Raw genomic sequence first — 26,050 nt, 5'->3', positions numbered from 1 at the left:
TTTTTTGGCATTTTGTTTTTACCCGGCTGGGCCCTTTTACCAGGAGGTAAAAAAAAGGGGCCCTTTACAAGGGGGTTGTGGGTTAGAATTTTCCCCAAAGTTAAAAGTTTTTCCGGGGAGGGCAAGAATTTTTTTTTTTTTTTTTTTTTTGGGCCCAAGAACCCCCCCCCAAAATTTTTGGAAAAAGGCAAAAATTTAGGGGGGGGTTTTTTCCCCCCCCCCACGGAATTTTTTACTGTTTCCCCCCCCCCCCCCCCCCCCCCCCCCGACAAAAAAAAATAAGGCCATGAGATGAAAACCACAGAGAAGCGAGAAAAACAACTTGATCCCAAATGAACTCAAGAGACAAAAAAGGACAATTAATCATGTGGTATTAGTCATGATCAATCATAAATTACAAAGTGTATTTTATCCATATTCAGATTTAGTACTCTCATAAGTTACTTATGTAACTGAGAAATCAAGCACTTAATAGTTTAATAAGCAGTACATATGCTGCGTTATTTATTACAGAAAAAACAAAATGGAAATCTTGATATAATGAGTGTTTCACTTAACTATTCGATGATCTAACTCATTGAGCGCTTCTAATTCATGCAGATAATATAAGAATCAGGAATATATCCACACAACTAGGGACAATCATAGTAACGTTTACATTCAAATTCATATTTATGATGTGTCATTTCTGTACAATAATTTTCCATAAGTGAAATTGCCTTCATTAAAACTGATACTTGACATCACTGAATTTGAAATACATAACAAGCAAAAGATACACTATCCTAAAAGCTATAAACTTTCTTCCCTTCGATAAAATACCCACATCAAAACCATTGTTGGCAACTTAGTAAAGGTCAGCATCCATCACTTACTCTCTTGTATGATTTTCAATTATCTAAAATCACAAGCTATGCCCCAAATGAACAATTCCAGTTTATTTACTTAACAAGCTGTGTGTGTATATACCGGACATTCTTAAATCACCAAAAGCATTCACAAAACCTCAAACTCACATGCATTGCTCATAAAAGACCAACACCAATTTTCATCAACCAAATACTTCTTATACACCAATGAACAAAGACACCCATATTAAAATTGAAAAAAAAATACATATTAAACCAAAAAAAAGGGAAAAAAATTACCTTGATCTTAAATCGAGTAACGGGAACATCGGTGCATTCGGGGCGGATTTCATAGAAAGAATCAGCTGGAACTCCCGGATCTCTCCACATCCCAATTAACCAAACAAAAGGGAAACAAAAACAACTAAAAAGCAATGATTTGTGGTATCAACAATCCTTAGCAGAATGCAGGGGCTGGACCCTTTGGGAAGATCAAGCAAACCCAGAAACAAAAACTTATCAAGTGAAGAATTCAAGGAGGATACAACTCCAAAAAGCTACACAGAACAAAAAAAAATAACGGTTTTTTTTGGATATTATTGTATTAAGCTAAAAGTTAGAATGTTATGGCATTGTGGAGGTGGTTGGGTTGGTAGTGGCGATGATGATGGTGTGAGAGGAACATGAACCCTGTCAAAAGGGTGGAATAGGAATTAGGAACAGAAGAAGATTCCCAAATTTTCATTACCCTTTCCCACACTCCCCGTTTAATGCGTAATAAGTTTACGAAAGATAATGTTTCATTTTGTTATTTTTCATTCTTTTTTATTTTATTTTACCGTTAAATTTTGTGTTTGGTTTTGTTCTTTTGCATGTTTGTTGTCAGAGAAACGTTATATAACTTACATTTCCATCTATAAAATAAAATAAACAACATATATATATGGTAGGAATAAATATATTTAATGGCTTGAAAAAAATAAAAGAATAAATAATTAATATATAAAAGGATTTTATATTATTATTTTTTTACAAATCGTTTTGTATGATAAATTTGTGAATATTGTAATTTTTTATACTAAAGTGATAAAATTAAACTCAAAATAAAAGAGATTTATTAACATATACTTATTTATTTTTTAAAAATAGTATTTTAACATATTATAATTTTAATTTTATTAAAATGTGTCATAAAAATATTTGGGTATTTAAATATTCTCTACAGATGTTTGTTAATTTTTTTTAAAATAAAAAAAAATATTTAAAAAATTTATATTTTCATTTTAAAAAAATTCAAAGTGTGATTTATTAAAAAAATAATAAAATGAGCACATGTACACTAGCAAATCTCAATAGAAAAAATATACTAGTATTTCTTTATTTAATAAATAGAAAAGACTAATAAAAGAATACTATAGCAAAATTTAGATTTTTTAGATGGTATTTGTTATTTTCCAAATGAGAATCTCCTACCGAAAGATACACTTTTTGGTTACTTTATCGTTATGTAACTATGCAATTGCAACTTGGAATTGGTAATTTTTAGGGGTAAATAAAGTGAGGTGCCTTGGGCTGCATTAGGCACCAAATGGTCAAACATGGAAAGCTGGTGTAGAACCGTGAGACTTGGTCTTGAGCAGAGTCTGCTGACCAAGCTTTAACGTGGAACACAAAGAACAGCCAATGATAAATAAGCTGTATATTTTTATGTGGGTGATTTTTCCTTGTAATAAGGTAGTTTAGATATGAGATATCCTACTCAGAACACAATCAACAAATGCTTTTATCTGAAAATGAAATTAGTTACTGAACAATTAAATAAAATTTTTAACTAATAAAAAAATTTAAAAACTAATTAAAATATAATGTCGAACATATAATCTATTCCATTACTCCTATACTCCACAAATGGGCAAACATGTCATGGTTTATATCTTAAAAAGAAACTGAAAAGCATGAAAATTGATCAAAAGCTACTTCAATTCAGTATAGGTATGGTTTGGTTAGGCAACAAACTCTGATTTATTTGTCTCCATTTTTACTGAGTGATCATGACTCTAGATAGATCCATCCAGAGGCGAAAAATAGCTAAGACAAAGATGAAATTTATTCTAATTTAATAAACAAAGATACTTCCATGAGTTCCACGACATCTTGCTGTTAAGTTCCTTTTCCGTTGCATGTATTTTACCTTGTAAAGTTGAAAGCAGAGGTAACTTTAGATTTTGATTTGGATTTTAATATGTTGAACTAGAGATGGTTATTAAATCCAAAAAAAAAAATTGTTATTTTAAAAGGTTACTTTTGATGATACTGAATTACTGATGGTGTGGAAAATAAGTGGTTCTCCTAAGAACAAAAGTAGTAAGGCCATGAACGTGAAAGGTGAAACCACATATCAACATATGACAAGTTATTGACAAAACTTTAGAAAGGACTGATCTGTTAGACGTTTAAAAATTATAAGATCAAAATTAGAAAGAAAAAAGAAACCAGAGGACTAAATTAAAATAATGAACAATGTTAGAGGCCCAAAGTATTAATTTTGCTAAAAATGTAATATATTTTGACACTTTTTTTGCGCAAAGTATTAATTTTGATATTGAAATAAGATGATCTCAGCTTTTCTTGAGTTTTTATGTGCAAAAGAAATAAGATGTCTATAAGCAAAGAATAAACCGACGCACGTTCATGTGTGAAAGATTCAAAGAAATTACTCTTAACATGGAATGAGAACTTATGCCTTGCTCCAGGATCAAAGTAACCCAAAGAGAGGAGAGAATAAGAAAAAGTTTCAAAAGCTTCTCTGCCACAGTTTGTAAAGTTTCCATGCATCTGGTGCCTACATAAACCCATGATGATCTAGTTTATTGCATCACTCTCTGTCTTCAACCATTTCCAGCATTTGGTTGCAATACTCTCTTGTCCTTTCTTAGTTCAACATTGATATTCCTCTCCAATGGCTACCATCATTTTGAGGTCTAATGAAGTGGTTCATGCCTTGGGCTTGTTTTGCATCTTGCTGTTGGTGCACAAGGGTGATGCCTATGAATTTGTAGTTGGAGGGCAAAAGGGTTGGAGTATCCCAAGTGACCCCAATTCCAACCCTTACAGTCAATGGGCACAAAAGAGCCGATTTCAAGTAGGAGACTCCCTAGGTAAGTTGTTATTCAACCCCAACCCAAGTTACCAACCGTATGCTGTCCTTATTAATTGGTTTTAACTTTTATCCATGGAAGGAGAAAAAAAGTGAGACCATTCTATTTTTTTTTGTTAATATGGGACTATTTTAACTTGGTCTAAATTGAATTACATTTTTTAAGGTGGAATTAATTATGAGCAACAGTTTTTGGACACTTAAGTTTTTCAAACACCTAATTAACATTTATCATTTTTCTTTTCTTATTATATCATATCATTTATCATGTCTATATTTTTCTCTTTTTTATCTCTCTCATCTTAGATGTTAAATAGATTTTTGGGTGTCCAAAAATTATTTTGTTTATTATTTCTCACAATATGTAGTTTTATCATGTATCGTTGATCAGATATTAATTATACTTTTCTAAGTCAGAAGAAACCATTTTTTTCTCCTTTTTCTTTTATGGATACAAGATCTTTCGACCTTGTTTAGTCGGAAGTTTTAAGAAATTTTGGACCATAGGGCTACTAATCCAAAGGATAGAAACAGGGTGTTGTACCTAACACTTTCCAACACTAGAATGTTAAAACTTTGTAGCAAGTAAAATGACACAATCAATCATTTCAATAAAAAATCCCCAGTTCATTATTAAAAAAAGGTGGAGTTATATTTCAATTTACCTCTCATGCCAATTGCAGTGTTCAATTACCCATCTGGCCAAGACTCAGTGATCCAAGTAAGTAGCCAAGACTATGCAAGTTGCAACACTGATGCATACAGTCAAAAATTCTCAGACGGCCACACAGTCATCAATCTCAACCAATCAGGGCCTCACTTCTTCATCAGTGGAAACAAAAACAGCTGTCTCAAAAATGAGAAGCTGGTGGTGATTGTGCTGGCAGACAGGAACAACAAAAACACAAACCAAACAAGCCCTCCCTCTCCTAATTGTCCTTCTCCTTCTCCTTCTCCTTCACTTTCAACACAGTCATTGGCTCCTTCACCAGCACCTTCTCAGCAAGTGGCTCCACCTCCACTTTCTCCAGTGGCAGCTCCTCCTCAGCAAGAGGCTCCTTCTCCACCATCTCCAGCCACAAATAACCCCACTCCAGCTCCTGTTAGTGATCAACCTTCTCCTCCTTCTCCTCCTCATAATGCTGCTTCTTCAATCTTGGTCAACTTTGCTTGTTCTGTTGGAGCGTTCATTGCTTCAGTTCTGGTTTTTTCTTTCTGAGTGGAGTGTATGTGATATGAGTGGTTCAGTATAATTTTTTAATTTTTTTCCACATTTTTCTTAATTTTTTATGGATTCTTATACTTTGAGTTCAGTATTATTAAACTGGCCTTTTGGTCCAAAGTTGGGATGCTATTTGATATTTGTTTGTGAAAACTGAGAAATAAGCTGACAATATATGTACCCTTTTGTGTGCTTCTTACTTGATGATTGTAATTTGTAAGAATATATTCTATACGTTGAACTTTAAATAAATAAAACCATTTTTAATTGTAATAGAGTCAGTAAATATGCCAGATTAAGGTACTTAATTTTGCTCCCTACGTACTGAAGCATAAGTTAACATGCTGACGAGTGTGAATTTTGATGTCATGTTCGCCACTTTTTCATTCTCCATCTGACGTGCTCTCCTCTCACCTCTTATGCATGTAACCAAGTTTATATGATGTATTCATGGAGTCAAAAGCAAGAGAGAAAAAAATCATTGATCATCCTATATCACAGCAACATTTGTTTTCAACCATAACCAGGTACAAAAAATTAGTGGAGGCAAAAACAAGATGCATTTATGGAGTTCCCGATCCATGTAATGATCATTTTACTGAATCAAAAACTAAAAAAATTATATTTTTGTGATTTATGATGGATATATAGATAACAATCTGCCAAAAGACCTCCTCGCTAAGCGGATCTAGCGAAATCAAAAGTCCTATGCTATAATAAATTGTCAATTACTTATCAAAAATTTTTGCCAAGCTCAACTTTTTTCATTAGTCTAATAGTGTTGTGAAAAATCGCGTCCATAATTCCAGCAACCTGAAACCACAGAGAAGAGTCGTGAACCATACAAATAGAGGATACTGGACCACAATATCTGAGATACAAACCGTGAAAATGCCACCAATAATAGCACAGACATTTGTGATAAAGTGAGAAAAGGACTTCTGGTTTTCCGTTATTAAGACCTGCTCACAAAAATAAACATGTAAACCGACCAAAAATTAAAAAGGAAAGCGGAAACTTATTCAAATCTACAATCTCCATAAGCAGACCTGCATGGGGGAGAGCTCAAGATGAAACTTAGCAACGGGAATGTGTAAACTCTGTGCCACACTGCTGTGCGCTGTGTACTCATACTCCTCAACTAATTTATATTCCTTTCTAGTTATCACCTCTGTTTTAACTATCTGAAGGTAATGCTCAATCTGCAGCCACAGATATCAGATAAATGTGTAAATAAATCTCCAAGCATCAGAGATGCTCGTCTTTCTGTAGTTATCAACATCCATAAAGAATGAAATAACCATGATTAAAGTCATTAAAAGATAAGATTCTATTAGAAGTCATGTTATCTCAGAGATACTAACACCTAATAAAGGAACTTCTAAATGGTTTTATTGCCTCAACCTCCATGTTGCTTTTTTTTTTTTCATTTGTTATCCTGTTGGCTGCTTCAAACAGAGATTACAGAAGCATACAAGATAATATAACCCAAATCTATTTAGGTTCAACAAGTTCACACATTTTAAATGGTAAAACTAACAGTTTTAAGAAGGTTGAAGATTTAAGGAGGTCTTCACTCTCTGGTGATGTAACTTCACCATGCATAGGGAGAGGGAGAGCACAGCTTTTATTGATTTCTGTATTGTTTATCATAGAAGTCTAGAAGCATTCTGTAATGTATCAAAATTATTTTCCAGATTATGAAAAAAAAATGAATGAAGGAGCAGCAGGAAGGCCCCACTTTATCCTACAATCGAGCTGGAATGTGGTTTATAAAGGACAAAAAGGTATTATAGTCTCAAAAATGAATAGAACTTCATCAGCCCTGGGCATTCTTGCTATCTATTGCATCTTACTCTAGCAGATGCAGGTCAATATAACTTGTCCTTTAATAATCAAACATGCTGAGCCAACCATAAAAAGTCACATTCTCAAATAAAAAAGTTACTAAGTTAGAGGTTTTTATGTTAAACATTAACTTACAGTAACATTTGCTCCTAAATCATGTGTATTGATAAATGATCGACCATTCAGCCTGTCATGGCTGCTACCAACGTAAGGTATCAAGCGCTTCACATCACTCATGACCCTAAGTGATACTTTCCTTCCAAAAGATAAATGGTTTATGACATGTGACATGTTCATTTGAGAAGCATCAAAGGAATGGGCATTGGATCTAGCTGAGATGATCAAGTTTCCAGGAACCTACAGAGAGCAAAATAGCTTAAATTTCAGCATAATATGAGGTCATATCCCCTATTCAATTTATTTCTGTTATTTTGATATCAACAACTAAAGCTTCTATTAAAAGCAAAAGACATTTAAAAACAAGGTAGGAACCAAACATATCAGTTATTTCCAGAGCAACGTGAATCTTAGTTCATCCTCACACTGAAAACAAGAAAGCACTTGAGTTTTTTCTACATTACAGTAGAAGGTTAATTTTACCCATACAGGAGTATACCTTCTTGACACGCACATATCCATCAATTCTACATCCCCCTGTTGATGGTGCTGGTCTTTTTGTATTTGTCGCAACATTGGATTTATCTTCCAAAGGTAACTTCTGAGATTCTGAAGGGAGAGATGCCACTAAATTCTCCATTGTCTGCAGTGGGTATACTTCATATCAGGCATGTTTCACTCTAATGGTAACGTGATGTTCAATTACATTTAAAAGCATTGAGTAGACTCTTTTATGTTAAACTTGATTCAAATAAGGCTAATTTAAATTAAATATAATGTGCACCTTGACTAGGCTATCTGTGTCACGATCTCCATAATAGGACTCATGATCATGATGTCCATGGTCACTTCTGAAATAGGAAAAAGATGACTAGATATGATCAGAAATCCAAAACTTTAAAAACCCAATCACAGACCAAAGAGGTTCAATATTCTGGATGTACATAAGCAATAGCTATCTAGATATTATCATGTAGATTTCATTGAATTGACATTGCCTACAGATATAATGATTTGCTGCTGCAATGTCCAAGGAGGAAAAGTATCGGCAGCAGCTCCAAGTTATCTTTCATTACTACTGCATAGGACATCTCACATGAAAAATTCCTATATGATCGTCCTTTGAAAATTAAGCTGATATACCTATTCCAATACTAGCATCTTACATCCTCCCAATCTTCTGTCATTACTATTGGCCTTTGATCAGTATTCCCATTCTAGACAAGATTTGAGGACCATTCCCATGATTTTTAGAAGGGAAAAAGAAATATATGATTCACATGGAAAAATGTAATATAATTATGCAAATAAACAAGCATGCAATACCTAAAAAATGGTAGGCAGACAAGTATTATTCCAAAAAAAAAGTAAAAAAAGATCTTGTATTATTACCTAACGTCACTTCCTTTACGAAAGATACGAATTGAAGGATACCCTTGTATATGATGGCTGGATATTGAGAAGAATAGAAAAAAAAACACAAGAAAAAGGTAACAAAGTTAGCAAAGATGACAAAAGGAAATATCAAATTACAATGAAGAACGTGTACTTTCAATCAAGCTAATTTAATATGGTTACAGCTCATCTCCATCTTCATAGTAAGCCAAGCATATATCTGTAAACCTATATCATAAATTTGTTTGTAATAATCCATGATCTTGGCATGATTCTAACCTCCTGGATGTAATTCCTGTAAGCAATGACAGAATACATTATATAATATTACAAAAGAATGTATATCTTTGTTAGAATATATAAAAATATCCAATGTTATCCTGAATCCTGATCATATCTTAGATTATCCTTTATAAGGTTTCCTATTTAGTAGGATTATGATTAGTATAAATAAGGGTCAGATTATTATCCAGACTCTTTTCTCTCTATCTCCTCTCTCTATATTGTGGTTGGTAGATACAAAATGTATCTCATTTCAATTAATGTTTAATATTTAATACATTTCAAATACTCCGATTGTTTTCTTTTTCCATCCATTTTGAAAAATCTATACTACTGCCTTAATTGCCCCTAAGTAATAACTAATAAGTGACATGTGAGACCAATTGATGAAAGCACTTCGTCCACATTCACAAAAATCAAACTCTAGGAGAACAAATGCTCAGTGACAAGGAACTTATCCCCTGTTTTCTTTCCAATATTTTTTCCACCGAAATGTTTAACTCTAGTCATTTTTTTCCACCAACCCATCAGCCTGATTGCATTTATAACTATCTTATCTCTGTACTTTCATCCAAGGTAAAAACTTTCAACAAGGTCCATATATGACTCAGTAAAATTGTAAAGGATAGAAAAAATTAAATTGTATATAAATAAATACAACAGAAAGATCAAGGAGATAACTAAATCAGCTACAAGTAAGAAATTGAATTCTTAGAAAAGGGGTACCTCCGGCACAAGTCTCCGTCTTCAGTGCAATCTACCCTCCCCAAAATAATACGACCATCCATTTCTGGATCATATCTACATAAAAATGCAATTGTACAAATTAGACATCAAATTAGTAAACTGATGCTAAGATAATTACCAATTAAACAAAGGAGATGACACAGTAAACTTTCTAAAGTATAATTTCTAGGAATGAGACAAACACGGTAAAAATTAAAGTACCTCTCTTTAATAATTTTAGCTGTCTTCTCCCATGATGGTTTCTGAAAGGAAAAGAGATGGAAGTGTCACATAAAAACCTTCAAAATTAAACAGAAGAACTTCTACATGATTAAGTAATTCATCAATCATCTTATATGGAAGATGATATACACTATGTAGCACTTACACACTTTGATTGCCATATCATTTAAAAGCTTCTGCAACATGAAGTGGCATTAGTCACTATTAAAGTGTATTTGTTGATGAGGTTGCATTGATCTAAGCATTCAAATTAGCCTTTACCCCTACTGCATTGTTTCTACCTAAGGGAACATTTGTTTCTTAAGGAATAAAATTTTTTGATAATAGAAACAGAAAAGTAAATGCATTTAGACAACAATATAGACACCAGGAACACCTTATTTGTTGAAGTGATGAGGAAACAAGAAATGAAGATAAAATAATTACCAAGCGTTGACTCCAGTAACACCAAGGAGCATAAAAATTAACAACTGTAATCAGAAACCTGCAAAAAGGTTATCCAAAATGGGGTTAATGATACAAAAAAATAAATAACTCAAACTCAAAAAAACAACAAATGAATGAATTACATGACTAACCCACTTACTGATGAGCATATTTATCAAAATTTTGTGTTGTGAGTACAACAGAACCTTCAACAGATTCTTCATTTACTTCATTATCATGCTTAATGCTGTTAGCAGCTGGTTCTGAATGGAATTCAGCACCAGTAGGTCTTAAATTTGAATCAATAGAAAACTTGCGAACTGTTTTTGTTAGATTCAGCCTGTTCTGAAAACAAGAGGTCACAAATGAAGGACAAGGATGAAATATCAACAAACCAAAGACAATAATGTATTATAGCACAGGAAATAATATAATTTATAAAAAGATGGATTTCACTTAGAACATAAAGAATAGTGCCAAAAGAAGCGCCAAATCTATGTCAAGTACTTTTTATATTTCAGTGCCCTGGCTTCACACTTCAGGGGCAAATATGGCATATAAAATTTTGAAAGTCTATTAATGAATAAACATTCTGAAGGTTAAGGTTATCTTTACAAATTAACACTGAAATTTCTAGAAGAACCAATAAACAACATTTTCTAGTGGTTAATTACAGGTTGCTTAGGTATGAGTTCACAAAATTATAAAAAAACACCTTCGATGAATAGTATCCTCATTTTTAGCTAATACTTTGCTATTCAATCTTGATGAATATTTCCATTGATACAAGGGTTTACAGCTAACATTTTATGGCCTTATTACATTAACCAAATGGAAATATTAAATGAATGGAGATATTAATTTTTTTGCTGTCTTATAGATAGTTTAACTACACTATGGTCAACTTGGAATATGACACATTTAACTAATTAAAAACCAAAGCAAGCAAAATTTCTTAAAACCAGAAGCATAAATCATTTTTGCAAGAGATGATCAAATGGGATAATAGAAACTTACTGTGCCCAGCACATCACTCACATCAACTGCTGCAAACTCACAGGAGAGGGCAGGAAAACTACAATATAAATTGGAGCCATCAGCAGGAAACAATTAATAAAGAAAAGGAGAGTTCATAAATAGCCATGATATTAAATGAACATGGAATAATATCGTAAATAGCTATAGCTATATGAATTGAACAAGGAATATAAACTGAGAGAAAAATCATGATACATAAAAAACAAATTTATCAGCATGGCAATCCTTTATTTCATGTCAATTTCACGAACCATCACAATGTATCAATATATATATATATATATATATATACATATATATATGGATTTCCAGTTCTCCAACATCCCATCCCATCCCAGTTTGACAAGGAGCTTGAAAGGAAGAAAGAAGTGCATTCTATGACATCATTGATACAGAAACAGAAAAGTTTTAACCTCTTCCTTGAAGGGAATAATCTATGTCAAATTACAAACCATTTTCTTCAACAAATTAACCAATATTTTGATGAACAAGTTACCAAACCCCCAAAAAATACCCTTTGTAGATTCTCTAATGGAGAGTTGCACATTCTTGATAACAAGTGACGGTACAAATATTATGCAGCCCAAGTTCTATGCTGTATACAAAGCCCAGGTGGAGAAAACCATGCAGCTACCAATAATTTGCATATACAAAGATATCAAATGCCTATTTAGCCTTCTACCTGATATTGAAATCTATACGTAAGTAGTCCCCATCAGAACTCTTGTCAACAATCACTTGTGTAGAGGTGCTGACAGACAGATAACTGTTAAGCTCCTGCACCACAGTTGCATGATATAAATCAATATGAATTTTGATAACCAAATCAAAGATAAAATTTGACAAAACCAAATTGATGCATGGGACCTAATATCAATCCAGAACACATACATAAAGGCTTCACATGTCATAAAGATAAATATTAGTGGTAAAAGCTACAGACCATTCCAAATAAAAATATCATGGCGAGAGCTGCTACTATGGATAGCCCTGCTCCAGATAATGATGCCTCAGTTAAATCTCTTGGGATTTTTCTGTAGACGGAAGAAACAGGTAAACCCATATCTATTAGCAAAAAGATAACGTCACATGCATTCACAAATCCACTCCTATATATTTTGAGTCCTTATATTTGAGTGACTTAATTTCTTATTCCACTCTCCCTCAGAATAACATATCCCATTCTTGCCTGTTTGGTTTCAGAAAACATTTTTCTTTCATTTCTTGTTTTAAGTTTTCACAAATAATTACAAAAATATCATTTTGTTTTCACTTTATTTCTTGTTGCCAAAAATTTACATAAAAAGTTATTATTAAGAGAGAGGTATGTTTTTGCCTTCATTTTTGCATATAGACACTGATTAAATAATAAATACCGCATCATTGCTCTCTTATGCTGCACATTTCTCTCAAATCATTCTCCACAGAACATAAAAATAAATACAAAACCATTTAAACCAATCGCAATGTTTTAAAAAACAACCCACGATAGTGTTTTCAGCTGCAACTTCAAGGTCTCTGGAGTGTCCAACCGTAATATAGCCGCAATTATTCGCAATTTCCCACAATATCAAGGAACTCGAGGAAAAACCGTAACTGCGATCATTTTTAAAAACCTTGATCAAATGCATAACAACAGCAAAGCGAATTGAATTGCAGCTACACCAAAACAAAACACACAGTCACAGGCTACGAAAGCCATGATATAGGAATGACTAAGCGAATAACAGAGACAATAATTATTTTCATCGGTAGCAATCGCTGACAAAACATTTGTGATCAAATTGACGGAAGCACCGGCATTGCAACTGAAGATTCGAACGCGAACATACAATTCGGTGCGTTCGCATTGATAGATAGAATAGAAAAAGCTGATCAAGAAACGCGAAATGCTCGAATTTGGAAGGAAAAAGAAAATATAGAAACACGTGATGAGAGGGAGATCCTAACCTGTAAAAATCGACGGATTTGATTTTGCTTGAGGAAATCATGGTTGCGAGAAAGTGGACTGAATTTCACAGGAAAAAATGGAAAATGAAAGGAGAATTTTGAGAAAGCTTAAAACCCAAGGGCTTGAGATTTGAGAAATGAGATTGTAACAATGGTAATAGATCGATCCAAGGAGGAGAAGGAGAAGGAGTTTTTCTTCAACTGTTAGCTTTTCCGTTGTGAGTTTTTCGTTCCATACTAACTAAAAATCCGCGCTCGCTCTGGTGTCACTCTCACTCTATTATGCGCCAAAATTATTATTATTATTATTATTTTTTATTTTTGATATCTCTGTATCTGTAGAGTCACTTTTGTCTAAAAAAAAACACAAGAAAATAAACAATAAGAAATTAAAATGTATGTCGTATAGTTTAAGGGTTGCAATATTTTTTTTCTTCGAAGGGTTGCAATAAAAAAATTATTAAACCCTAAAATAAACAATAAGAAAATTAAAATATATTATTTAACCCTTAAATTTTTTTGAACTGCCAAAAAAAATTATTCATAAAAGCCATTTGAGGAGTAAAAGTAGTAATGTATTCATACTTTATATACAAAATTTACATATATATTCTAACTTAATTTATAGTAAGAGAAATTTTTTAGAAAAATATAGTATTTGATTTGTTAAAATATTTCTAAGGATGTTGGAATGCATTAAAAGGTAATATATTTCCTCTGAAAAAATTGAAAATATATTAATAATTACACACATCTATATACACTTAAAAAAAAAAGAGTTGAACAATATTTGATATCGAACAATATCCTATTTAGCTATGGGCAAATTCTCTTTTAATCTAACATATGAGTGGCAACAGAAAAATCAAGAGAAAAATCAGAGAATTTCAAGGAGAGTAGCAACAGAAAAAGCTAGATCTGATAAATCAAATGTGGATGATGAACTACATTCAAAGTTCAAACCAGGGCTGCAAGACAAAGAGATGCCCTTCAACATAATAAAAGAATCCTACGAAAGATGCCATTCAAAGTTAAAAGAATCCTAATAAAATTAAAGATGCCCCTCAAGAAGGATTGCCATCACTAAAGGAAAACTAACTCCTAATTGGAAAGCCATATATTGTGTGGTTAGAAAGGTCTGGAAAGAGGTGTATAGACTTGAGAGTTGAGACACTTCAAAACAAGGAAGTTTCAAGGTACTGCAATGCAACTTTATGATAATGTTAATTGAAATATGGAGCATAAATCAATGACACTTAGTACACACATTATTTTTGTATTGTTACACTTTGCGTTCTCATAATGGCTTGGATGTTAAAGTCTCTTTGTAGATACCTCCTTTCTTCCACTGTCATCTTGGACCAACACTGATCAAACTCTTCTCTTCATGACTATAGCAAAATTGAGTGGGACTCGGCCATCCTTGGAGGCCTAATGCATGGCATATCTTGATCACAATCTATATATAGCTAATGCCTAATGACATATACTTCATAACACTTCATCTAATTTATTTATTTTTTCTTCGATTTAGATATATGAGATGAAAGCATTTTTTATAATTTCATTCCATCATAAAATTATTCTTACAATGAAGTAGCTAATAACTTATATGGTTGTATTCCATTCCATTTCGTTCTATTCTATTTCATTTCCCTTACCATTACAAACTATTTGAAAATGCATATGCTTTATTACAAGTACAAATATTTCATTGAAATGTACCTAAACTTTATTCAAGATAAAGTACATTTTCATTTTTTAAACAGAAAACATAGTTTTTTTTTTATAGTGTATTTGTTTGACATATATTATTGGAAATATAGATATGGGTATACTACACAATCATGTTTTTAGGTTTGAAAAAAGATAGCTACCCAAAATATATTCTTAGGCTTATTTTATAAGATCATTCCTACTAAATCATATCCACGGTCATAAGATCATTCCTACTAAATCATATCCACGGTCATAGAAAGGTAGATCAGTATATATAATTTCTTGGAAACAAAAATATGATGATTTATTGATTTTATGTGTATACTCCAATATCTGTAATAAATTGGTTCATTTATAAGACTGTAAATAGAAACATTAATTCTAATATAATGTTAAAAATAAAATTGTAAATCAAAAAAGAGCATGATAAATTTCTAATAATATCATTCAAATTACGAAATGGGCTAATTATTTTGAGAGTTCACCCAAATTTTGGATAATTTGAATGTGCACATGGTCATTACTTCCTGCACCCATTTTTGGCTTCTTGCATCCCCATAATTTTAATATCCCCATTTTACCCTTCATCCGCATAAGTTTTCCACAATTTTTTGAGGTAGGTTGCATTCAATTACTTCATCTCCGTCCTTCTTATGTCTAGACAATGCATACGAAGTTAATGTTTCAAGTAATTTCTAATTTTTTTCATTCACTTATAGTTTTGCATGGGCAATTTCGTAAGTTAATTTTATTTATACAGAGTTAGTAATCCAAAATAAAAATTGTATTTCAGATTACTCAATTTAAAATTAGACTTACTTAATTATTGATTATCAAATCTATAACAATTCTAACAAGGTTTCAAGTTGAGTAATCTAGAATTTTGATTTCCAGATTACTCAATGAAACCCTGTTAAAATCATTACGAATTTGGTAATCTAAAATTAGGTTACCTGGTTACCTATCTATTAAGGCTTACATTCTTCGAATTCTAATCATAAACGAAAAAGTCATTGAAAAAGAAAATAGTCGAAGCAAAACTTATTGTGACTAGTACAAAGACTCGAGAACCTACTTGTTGCTGCCTCCAATGGTTGCAAGGCGTTGCCACACAAAGAAGCAAGAACCTGCTTCCAAGCTGCGACAACATGAGGGAAAGGAAAAGGGTGAAAGGTTGAGGCACAAGGGAAAGGGAACGGGTGCTAAGGTTCAAAACAATGGAAAGGGAAATGGGTGTTGGGGTTCGACAAAAGGATTCAGGGGTGTTTGGTGAGTGTAATGGACAATGAAGGACATGTTTGTTCATTTACTTTCTTTAAAGTTTCCTATGAGTTCAAGGAAGCAAAATATGAGGTGCAGGAGGCAATTGGCCCTACTCGTACATCGAATTTCTATTCCACTTCAACTGAAATTAATAAATGGGCTAATAATTCCAGTTAAACAAGTTCACTTGGGCTGCTACCATAGTATATATGGAAATAATATTTATGCATTTGTCTAATCAAACTATCACCGGGTTAATGTCAAAATAAGAAATTACTAAAATGATTAAAAATATCAACAAGAGATTAATGTATAAATAAAAAATTTCATAGAAATTTTAGATTTTTCATGAAAATAAGAAAATATTTTATATATTGTTAAAAGTTATCTAATATCCTTATACATTAATTTATGGGGGATATGATTTTCAAGAATAAGAACAAACTACAAAGTACAAGCATAATGTCCAGCCGTTAACTGGGAGTGAAAAAAAGTTGTATTTGATATTTTAAGGATTTATATATTTTATTTCTAGCAAAATAACGTCAAGCGCATCTGGTGTAGTGGTATCATAGTACCCTCCCACGGTACTGACCGGGGTTCGATTCCCCGGATGCGCAAGTTACCAAATTTTATTTTAAAATATTATTATTATTATTATTATTTTAATAAAAAAAAAAAAACATTAACTTGTAAGTAACGAACCTGATGTATATACTCTGGGACCAGAACTTCCTCTAGTCTATAATTTAAGAGATTTTTTTCACTCTGACTTATAATATTATTAGGCAATAAAAAGTGACGGCTTCAAAAATTTTAACTTAAGGAGACAATGCTCATATAAATTGGTGAAGGTAATACTCATATTATTGATTATTTCTTAATTATGTTTCAAATTATAGGGATAATTTATAACTATGTATATCATATAAAAAATTAAAAATCTTTTCCCCCAAGGTATATGTGTCCCTCAATGAAGACATTTACTTTTTTTTTCTTATAAAAAGAGAAATTAGTAATTAACATATTTAAAAATGAGGCTGGAACATAAAAAAACACACCAAACTTTTTTCTTATAGGTAAAATTGTATTTTTGGTCAGTCACTTTAGGTCCAATTTCGTATTTGGTCCCCCCACTAATTTAATTCACAAATTGGTCCCCCTTTTAGTAAAATCCTACAATGTTGGTCCTTGAAGCCTCAATTGGATGTTGACTGTTACGTGTCAACGTCTGAGAGACACTTGAATTACGTTTTTTTAACCCATATGTGGTAAAAAAATTCACCCTGAAAAAACCCTAAAACCAAATTATTTACAAATCCCTAACCCTAAAACCAATTTATTTACAAATCCCTAACCCTAACCCTAAATCCCTATCTGATCTCATCGACACCCTTCAAGACCAACAACAGCAGCAACGGCTGGTTAAGGTTCTTATCGAGTTCTGACAGAGGCTATCCCAAGGTTTCGATTTGGAGTTCCAGGACTTGGTTTTGCGGGCATGTGGATTCTCTCTTTTTTTATCTATTTATTTATATACATAACCAAACCCCATAATGTAATTTTTTTATCATAGTTTACTCAGCTAGATTTCCTTCGAATCATAAATTAGATACATTAGTTTACACAAAATAAAATTCATTTTTATTTATTTATAATAAAGTCTGTATTTTCTCAAAAGGGGTTAGGAATCAAGAATGAGAAGAAGAAGAAAGGGTTGGCTTCGGCCCCAAAACACACACACCCACTGCGAGTGAGTGAGAGAGAGAGAGAGAGAAATGGGAGAGGGAGAGAACACAGAAATAGAAATAGAAACATAAACAGAATCAGAAGCAACATCAACGTGGAGCCTCGGAAAACACACTCAGATAATCAAACTTTCGGAGAAGCTAACGAACAGGAACCTCAACGCCAAGATTGAGGTCACGAGGGAGATAAGGAAGATGGTTCGGAAATCGTCGTCACCGAAGACGCGCGCGAAGCTCGCCACAGCGGGTGTGATTGAACCGCTTGTGTTGATGCTCTCTTCTTCCAACGTCGACGCTCGCCAATCCTCACTCCTCACCCTCCTCAACCTCGTTGTTCGCAACGAACGATACCCCCCTTCTTCTCTCCCAAGATGCATGCTTTTTTGTGAATTGTGAAATGGGTTTGGGAATTTGGCTTCTGGGTCTTTGTGTAAACCTTTTTTGGTTCTTATGAATTTGATTTTTATGTGTTGTGGTGTGGATGGTGTGGATATTGAGTGTTATTGTCATAGTGTGATGCTTAATTTTATCCCAATAGAAAGAAGAAGAAAATAGAGTATAAAGGCACTGTTTTTTATTTAATTTTAGGGTTAGGGATTTGTAAATAAATTGGTTTTAGGGTTTTTTTCAGGGTAAGAAAATTTTACTGCAGATAAGTTAAAAAACGCAATTCAAGGTGCCTCTTAGACATTAACACGTGACAGTCAACGTTTGAACTTAATGGTTAACGTCCAATTGAGGCTTCAGGGACCAACATTGTAAGATTTTACTAAACAGGGGAACCCAATTTGTGAATTAAATTAGTGGAGGACCAAATGCGAAATTGAACTTAAAGTGGGGGACCAAAAGTATAATTTTACCTTTCTTATATATGTCTCTACGCCAAAATTGAGAATTAAATAAGGTGAAAAAGAAAGGTTCGTGAAACAGCATAGGCAAAGCCTTGAGAGAGGGTGAAAGGCAAAAAATGTGCAATAACATTTTTTAATTATTTTTTATTTAATTAAAACACTATTAGGTAAGGTGGCAAAATAAAAGAATGTGATTTATTGTGTGTAAAGTCCTTTTACACTCACATCAGGGGCATTAATCTCATATAAAAAACACATAAGGCTACCTTCTCAATATATACTCAATTTCCTCATGGCAACCAAATTCTGTTAAATGACAAACAGAATGCCATACATTGATTCTGTGGCACACCTTCTCGTGATTCACATTGATATGGTTCCTACACAGGAAATTTCAAATTTCTATCGAGTAACACACCTTCTCGTGATTCACATTGATATGATTATATAGAGCCATCCATTGCCATTCCTGGAAATTAAAGTTTATTTACTATGTTTGGTGGCACATTTTTAATATGGGTGTCCCAATAAAGAAGGCTTCTCTAGCTAGAATAATTTTTGTTTTTTCTTTTGATGAAAAGATAGGACCTTTTAGACTTAATTAGGCATAGGGGAAATTAGTTACCTGAAAAAGGCATGGCTGGATGAAGTCCATGCAAGAGAGTTTTTCTCAAAATTAAATAAGTTGTTAACAATTCCAGCATATTCCTTAAAAACTCTCAAATGATTTTTAAAAGTACTAAAACTAGCTACCTGCACCTTAGAAAGTTAGGTATGCATAACAAGAAAAGTACGCTCATTTTCCATTTTCTTCTCCTTGCTTTATTGGAACTTGGAAAGGACCTTAGAGAGTTGAAAAATGTATTGTTGTATACCTACTGATCCATCGAGCTGGCTCCCTTGTGCATATGTGTGGGTAGTTGTTTTCATAATCGATTATATATTGTCCTACATCCTTGCCATATGTAATTTCTTAATATTAGTATAGAGTTGTTGGCGTTGGTTAAACTAGCTAAGCTAGAAAATCCAGGAATTAATTTATTGAAATGCTAGCAAATTGATATAGTTATCTCAATACACTTCAGATAAAAAAAAAATCTCAATACATAATAATGAGGGTTAGAAAAAATAAAAATGCTCGATAGGGGGAAGAATTTATGCACCATGTGTGCTCCTTAATTTTCCTCTGTAATTAATGCATGGGCTCAGCTTTATTTGTCAAACCACAATCATTGTCATTTAAGTCAATAAGCTAACCCATCAGACCTAATAAACAGCTTCTTAATTATTTTACTCACATTCTAAATGACCCCTCAACAATATCATTTTACAAAAAAGTCTTTTTAACTACGCATTGTAATTAAGAAACTAAAAAAAAATATTTATTGCATGAGCAATGCAAGTTTTGCCTTCCAATAAAAATATTTATACTTTAACATTTATCTTTACAAAATAGGTTTAATAAATTTAATTATTAAATCTTCTGTTATTATCTTAAAAGTTTATTTTTGATATAATATTAATGTAAATATTTTTATATTGTCAATTAATTTGGAATTATTTTTAAATATAAATTTTTAAATTAATAATTATAACAAAACTTAGCAATATTATTGTATACGGAAATTTATAATAGAATGTCAGTGTATTGTTTATACTATTAGTATATTTTAATTAAATTCTTAAATTTATAATTATGTATATTAAAATTTAAATAATTTAGACATCCTTTTAAATAAATAAATTTTATGAACTTAATCTATTTTAATTAGGAAAATCTATCCAAACTGATATTAATGGTGTATCTATGCCAAGCTGATAAAAAAAATGATGTATGGATATGTGTGAAAATTTATGATTAATGTCAATAGGGAAAAAAGACTTCAACACTTCGTGATGTCACTTTAAAAATAAGTTTTTTTTTTTCATTAGGAGAAGAAATACAACCTCCCATTGCATGCGAGGGCTTTATTGTTGTTGGAAATACAATTTCCTTTTGTATTACTCAGACTCCAAATCTTTGTATTTGGTGGTCGGTCAAGTAAATTTCTTGCTCTTCCTCCATGAGACTTGTCAAGAGAGAAGTTAAGTCGGCCATCTTCAAAATAGAGAAAGATCAAGATAAGATTACCTATAAATTAGGCGCATAATTATCAAATAAGATAAGATTAGATTCAATCTTATCTAAATTATTAACGTTATATAATTAGCTAGGAAAATTATGCTTATGGACCTAATTTCATCGTTATAAAAGGAATCACTAGGATTTCATATAACTCATTCAATTCTAACAAACTCTTGATATATATCTCATACCTATACATCTCTAATTTGAGGATTAGATTGTCTTTATAGGTACTACTACTGTAATATTTGGAGCAACACGAAAAGAGGTTATGTCAAATTTGATAGGAACACCTTCCAATTATTTCAGAAGGACTTAGTCAAGAAGAGAATAGTTACTAATTTGTTGAGGCAGACCTTTAGTTACTAATTTGTTGAGGCAGACCTTTTTTTTTCTAACTAATGATTGGAGAAAATGGATACACAAGTGTTGCTCACCTAAGGTAGCTGACATCATTTAGTGGGATAAAATTTTATTGGTGGTTGGCCAGTGGTCATGAAGTTTTTGCTTAAGAGTTGTTAGTTAAAGATGTCTAATCTTCAATCTAATTTGTAGGAACTTTTTTATTTTTCTGTTTACATCGTGATCACGACATTTGTTGTTGGACATTGTACTAATCATCGTCACATGCACATTTTTTTTCATAAAGTTTTGATGTTGTTGTTTGTTAACGATGCGTTTATTACTTCTTAACTATGATTAATGAGTATTGATTTATATGCATGTTATGTTAATGGTGAGTGAACCTTAGAATTCCATTTGAGATTGAATACAATGATTATTGCGAACAGTTAGCATTAATCGTTTAATTGAATTTTAAATTGTCTGTTTAGACAGTTTGGGAAGAGTCATATTTTTATAGTACATTCATGCGTTAACATTAAGTTTATTTTCTTAAATTTGATGAAATTTTGGTACAATGCATTTCTCTCTATTCTCTGAGTGCATACTTGATTGTCGTGGAATTAATCTCATTACTTTCATTTCGTGTACTTGGAGACTAATGCGAAATGCTGTCAAAATTTTGTCAAATTTAAGAAAATAGACTTAACCTTGACATATGAATTTACAATAAAAATATGTCTTCCTAAATGAGATAGGACCACACCTTTAATAAAAAAGTGAAATTTTCATGCATTGAAAAACTTTGTGAGCATCACAGAGTTAATAATTAGATGGATCGAAGTTGGATGAATGCAAGTCGCATGAGCCCTACGTATGAGGAAGGTGTGGAATAGTTCTTGGAATTCACCTCTGAAAGAAGTCGGCCAAATGAGGATGGAAAATATTTTTTGTCCTTGTATAAACTGTTTGAACGAGAGATAACAACTACTCGACAACATATGGAAACATCTAATGTGTGATGAGATTAAGAAGAATTATACGACATGAATATGACATGGTGAATTGACAGACATGTAGAGGGACTCCCAATCTGAACCAATTGATGTACAAATGTGAGATCACTTAAAGGAAATGATTTGTGATCTTGGTCAAGAATCTTTTCAGCAAGCACATGTCCCTATGTAGGATACATTGCAAAGTGATTCCACATATTAATATTGTGTAATTTTTTATGATACCACATCAGTTTTTTACAAAATCGATATTGTGTAATTTAATTAACATCGATTTTGTAAAATTAATGTTAATGCGGAGACTTTAATGATGTTAAAAATCATTTAATTAACTAAAATTAAAAGTCTATTTTGTAGTAGTGATTGTTTTTCTTTACCTTTTTTTTTATTTTCTTTCAACCATTACCTTTCACACAAAATCCTTTAATTTATTCTCCATTTTTTCTTCGTTTACTACACCAAGCACCTTCTGAAATAACTTGAGAACCCATAGCCAAAAAGCAGATTCTCCTTCTTGACATAAATCATTTAATCATTATTTAGTATTGCATTAAAATAAGGCTGACCGAAATATATTATGACTATCTTTATATTTTTAGGCGAGAACATTATTTAAGATTACACTAAATATCTATGCTGACCCCACTGATCTTGATAATTAACCTCTGTCAGAATAATATGTTAATTAGTTGTTATAAAATAAAATTTCAGTTATCACATATCTGCCTTATTACCATTCACTATTTGTACCTTTCTATTAGTCATATTATGCTTCCCGTTTTTTATGCGTAGCCTTTGCTTCATAATAGATTAAGTTCCATATATATACGAGTGCTATTCTAGTGTAAAAGGTGTAATCTACAGCCATGGCATTGGAAACCAAAAGAAGTTAAGACTTGATATATATATATATATATATATATATATATTGCATGTGTTTCAATTGCTAGGAAGAGTGAAATTTGAAAATAATGATTGATTCATTATATACAACATGCTCTAGCTGTCTACCATGATTATCTACTGCCTTAAAAAACAAAGAAGATTATCTATTATGTGCACTTCAGAGAAATGAACGAGTAATATTCCTTTAACACCTCAAACATTTATCATTTTTCTCAATTTCTTTTTTCTTACTGCACTACATTACCTATTACATATTTTCTTCCTTTTTTCTTTCTTTTTTCTCTGTCTACCAACATGGGGTGTCCATGGATATTTCCCACATGCATATATGGGGTGCTTTATCATGGAACTAATCAACCTAGATATATTTCACTATCATCGACAAAGGAACTAAGCAAAGGCCTTTGTTCTTCAGTTTTGTGTGGTCGTTATCCCCCTCATTAAAACCCATTTCTTTCCTTTCATCTCTTTCTCCTAAGGTATTTCTTTTTTCCTACAAAAAAGCAAAACAAAAAAGCATCTTTGTTAGTTGAAAAATGCTTCAATCGTTCATTAATTCAGTTCCACAATAAACATTCATTTATGGATATAGCAAGGCCTCTGAAATCAAGGAGTACGCATCATTTCAGTCTAGGGGAAAGGTAATTATAAGGAAAAAGAAAGAAGGAGAATTATTTCGGTTAGAAAGGAAATGTTTCTTTGATTAATTAAGCATAAAATTCTCATGTATTTTCTGTCCTTCCAAAGAGACAAAAGGTAAAAAATAATTATTTATTGTCAATGTAAATTGAGTTGATCAAATTAATTAACCTGGAAAAAGGCTCATTTTATTGATGAGTTGATCAAATTGAATTAAAAGTAATAAAGCCTAAAAAATTATCAACAAATTATAGAATTAAAAGTAATTATTATAGAATTAAAAGTAATTAATATACATATAACTTAACTTTCACTAATTGAAAGCAAAGGCAATATCGTAAGAAGGAGAAAAGAAAAAAAATTATGAACCTTGGAGCCTTTGATAGGAGAACTTGCAGTATCTTCCAAAGCATCATCAACCAAAGCTGTTTTGATCTTCTTTCTCTTCTTCAAACTCGATTGGTGATCATATTCCTCAGCTTGTGTGTTGTCAGTTAATTTTTTCGTAGCAGAATCAGAGACAAAGGAGGTGGAGTAGTAGCTATCAACACCAGAGAAAGACGACATAGAACATTTCTGATCATCATCATCATCAATATTATGGTTGTCAAAGAAATCCTCAAAGTACTTAGTCCAACCACTCTCCTCGGAGGAGTCACACTCACTGGTCATATTCTTGGAAGAAGAAGAATCTTTGCTTATGGTACTCATTGAAGCCACCTTAGTTTTCTATCTGAAAGCCAAAGCAAGATATAAGATGAACAAATGATGAAAATTAATATTAGTGGGGTTTGGTGGCCAGTTTTAAAGAAGCAAGTCTCCCACGGAAAGCATATAGTTAATATGAAATAAAAAATGAAGAAATATGCATATAATTATATGATCAAATTAATATATGATGACTTTTGGAATCTAGGGGTGGGACATAAAATTCGTGAAGTTAAAACTAGCTGTGTGTGTTTGACCTTTGTGGTGAGACATAGGTATCCGTGCCAAGAGAGATTTGCCAAAATTTTCTTTATGGCGGAGTTAAGTTTCCACTATTGCTTTGAATTGGTCATTCAGTCACCCTAGCTAGAGAAGTTTGGAAATATTCTCTCGGCTGGTTAATTCCCTAATCTCGAAGTCTCAGGAGAAATTGCATATAATTCTAATAATTTGGTTATCATCATAATAATTCTATATACTCCGTATATTACTGGTGATTCTTTTAAACGAAGGATGACAATTATGAGTACAAGCCAACTTGCAAAGCCGGTTCAACTGTTAATATAACATATATATGAGGTGCGTATTTAATTTGTCTCTCGTATATTATATTAATGCCCCCTCCTTTCCCATTGTAAACCTTAATTTTCCTAATAGCTACAAATTTAAAGTAGGCATATTCTGTGTTTAACAAAGGAAATAAACGTGTTTAATTTCAATGGCATGACATACGCCTCTCTAAATTTTTTAAATAATAAATAAAGAAAAAAATGAAAGTTAAATACAGTTAATAAAGAAGAGACAGAAAGAAAAACTAAAAATATAAAAATAGTGGAAAATTAATATAGATTAAAAGAAAATTTTGAAAATTTAAGAAATAATTTGAGGATAAAATTATCCAATGAAATATAAATACTAAATGAGAGATATTTTTTTAATTATTATTATGGATGAAGTCATATACAAATTTTTAGCATTTCCCCAAATTTATGAGTGTATTTGGCAAGACACTCAAGAGCTTATAACTTCTTTGACTAAGATAAATAAACTAAATTGCAATTTCCCTGTTTCAAAATCAGAAGAAGATATCATATATATATTTATATATATATATATATATATATATATATATATATATATATATATATATATATATATATATATATATATATATAAAAAAGAGAGGTGAGTTGGGATAATCGATGTAATCCATTTTTCCCATCCATTTACATGACAATATCGTAATTTTAGATAACCGCATAAAAAATATTTAATATATTTCATATTTCAATCAGTACTAATTTTTTAATTGACGTAAACAATAAATTAATGCACAAATTTGCTTCCTTAATTAGGTAAATTATATTATTAATTTATGCAGTTTAAATGCGTTGCCTTAATTGATGTGTATAATGATGAGTTTGTGAATATGAATAGAGCCATTAGTTTTAAATTTTATTAACCTAGAAAAAATGTTCCTA

The 26,050-nt window shown here is 31.8% G+C and overlaps 4 protein-coding genes and 1 non-coding gene across 9 annotated transcripts in view; 2 read left to right on the top strand and 3 right to left on the bottom strand.

Moving 5' to 3' along the window:
• The window catches only part of LOC100810054 (rab GTPase-activating protein 22), an 8,892-nt gene extending 7,271 nt beyond the window's left edge, over positions 1-1,621 (bottom strand). Inside the window, exon 1 of the mRNA XM_014765072.3 lies at positions 1,149-1,621. Within this exon, the coding sequence (XP_014620558.1) occupies positions 1,149-1,238 (90 nt within the window). The 5' untranslated portion in view covers positions 1,239-1,621. The remainder of the gene's footprint in view (positions 1-1,148) is intronic.
• Positions 1,622-3,547: 1,926 nt separating this feature from the next.
• LOC100788637 (early nodulin-like protein 1) lies at positions 3,548-5,500 on the top strand. The gene is made up of 2 exons (XM_006592816.4): positions 3,548-4,006; positions 4,689-5,500. The coding sequence occupies exons 1-2, from the start codon at positions 3,808-3,810 to the stop codon at positions 5,222-5,224; spliced, it is 735 nt and encodes a 244-aa protein (XP_006592879.1). The 5' UTR covers positions 3,548-3,807; the 3' UTR covers positions 5,225-5,500.
• A 220-nt stretch (positions 5,501-5,720) lies between these two features.
• LOC100809522 (protein disulfide-isomerase 5-4) lies at positions 5,721-13,487 on the bottom strand. Of its 4 annotated transcripts, none has more exons than XM_041007613.1 (15): positions 13,253-13,487; positions 12,786-12,898; positions 12,246-12,336; positions 11,985-12,079; positions 11,282-11,339; positions 10,425-10,609; positions 10,265-10,322; positions 9,818-9,858; positions 9,596-9,670; positions 8,585-8,641; positions 7,977-8,043; positions 7,692-7,835; positions 7,211-7,432; positions 6,277-6,429; positions 5,721-6,189 (listed from the first exon to the last, which is right to left on the bottom strand). In XM_041007613.1, exons 3-15 carry the CDS (start codon positions 12,264-12,266, stop codon positions 5,995-5,997), a joined length of 1,371 nt encoding a protein of 456 aa, XP_040863547.1. In that variant the 5' UTR covers positions 12,267-12,336; positions 12,786-12,898; positions 13,253-13,487; the 3' UTR covers positions 5,721-5,994. The 4 variants fall into 4 exon arrangements, with proteins under 4 accessions (XP_040863547.1, XP_003540413.1, XP_006592878.1 ...); XM_003540365.5 differs by lacking the exon at positions 12,786-12,898 and having other exon boundaries at positions 5,721-6,040; positions 6,112-6,189; XM_006592815.4 differs by lacking the exon at positions 12,786-12,898.
• Positions 13,488-16,783: 3,296 nt separating this feature from the next.
• On the top strand, positions 16,784-16,854 carry TRNAG-CCC (transfer RNA glycine (anticodon CCC)). Its single transcript has one exon. It is a non-coding gene; the product is annotated as a tRNA-Gly (tRNA).
• Positions 16,855-23,401: 6,547 nt separating this feature from the next.
• LOC102669408 (vascular-related unknown protein 4) lies at positions 23,402-24,965 on the bottom strand. Of its 2 annotated transcripts, XM_041007612.1 has the most exons (3): positions 24,827-24,965; positions 24,231-24,594; positions 23,402-23,715 (listed from the first exon to the last, which is right to left on the bottom strand). In XM_041007612.1, exons 2-3 carry the CDS (start codon positions 24,570-24,572, stop codon positions 23,581-23,583), a joined length of 477 nt encoding a protein of 158 aa, XP_040863546.1. In that variant the 5' UTR covers positions 24,573-24,594; positions 24,827-24,965; the 3' UTR covers positions 23,402-23,580. The 2 variants fall into 2 exon arrangements, with proteins under 2 accessions (XP_040863546.1, XP_006592877.1); XM_006592814.4 differs by lacking the exon at positions 24,827-24,965 and having other exon boundaries at positions 24,231-24,820.
• Between the last annotated feature and the right edge of the window lie 1,085 nt (positions 24,966-26,050).

The sequence above is a fragment of the Glycine max genome, chromosome 12 (assembly GCF_000004515.6).
Source record: "Glycine max cultivar Williams 82 chromosome 12, Glycine_max_v4.0, whole genome shotgun sequence".
In the NCBI taxonomy this organism is placed as follows: domain Eukaryota; kingdom Viridiplantae; phylum Streptophyta; class Magnoliopsida; order Fabales; family Fabaceae; genus Glycine; species Glycine max.
This window is presented reverse-complemented; position numbering and strand designations above follow the sequence as displayed.

Bases quoted from the DNA above. Each gene is read 5' to 3' on its own strand.
- LOC100788637 (XM_006592816.4), top strand. From the start codon at position 3,808: ATGGCTACCATCATTTTGAGGTCTAATGAAGTGGTTCATGCCTTGGGC. The intron at 4,007-4,688 runs GTAAGTTGTTAT...TGCCAATTGCAG, and splicing joins TCAAGTAGGAGACTCCCTAG to TGTTCAATTACCCATCTGGC.
- LOC102669408 (XM_041007612.1), bottom strand. From the start codon at position 24,572: ATGAGTACCATAAGCAAAGATTCTTCTTCTTCCAAGAATATGACCAGT. The intron at 23,716-24,230 runs GTTCATAATTTT...GCTTTTTTGTAG, and splicing joins CTCCTATCAAAGGCTCCAAG to GAAAAAAGAAATACCTTAGG.
- LOC100809522 (XM_006592815.4), bottom strand. From the start codon at position 13,293: ATGATTTCCTCAAGCAAAATCAAATCCGTCGATTTTTACAG. The intron at 11,340-11,984 runs GTAGAAGGCTAA...TTTATATTGTAG, and splicing joins CGTATAGATTTCAATATCAG to TTTTCCTGCCCTCTCCTGTG. The intron at 7,433-7,691 runs GTATACTCCTGT...TGCTCTCTGTAG, and splicing joins GATATGTGCGTGTCAAGAAG to GTTCCTGGAAACTTGATCAT.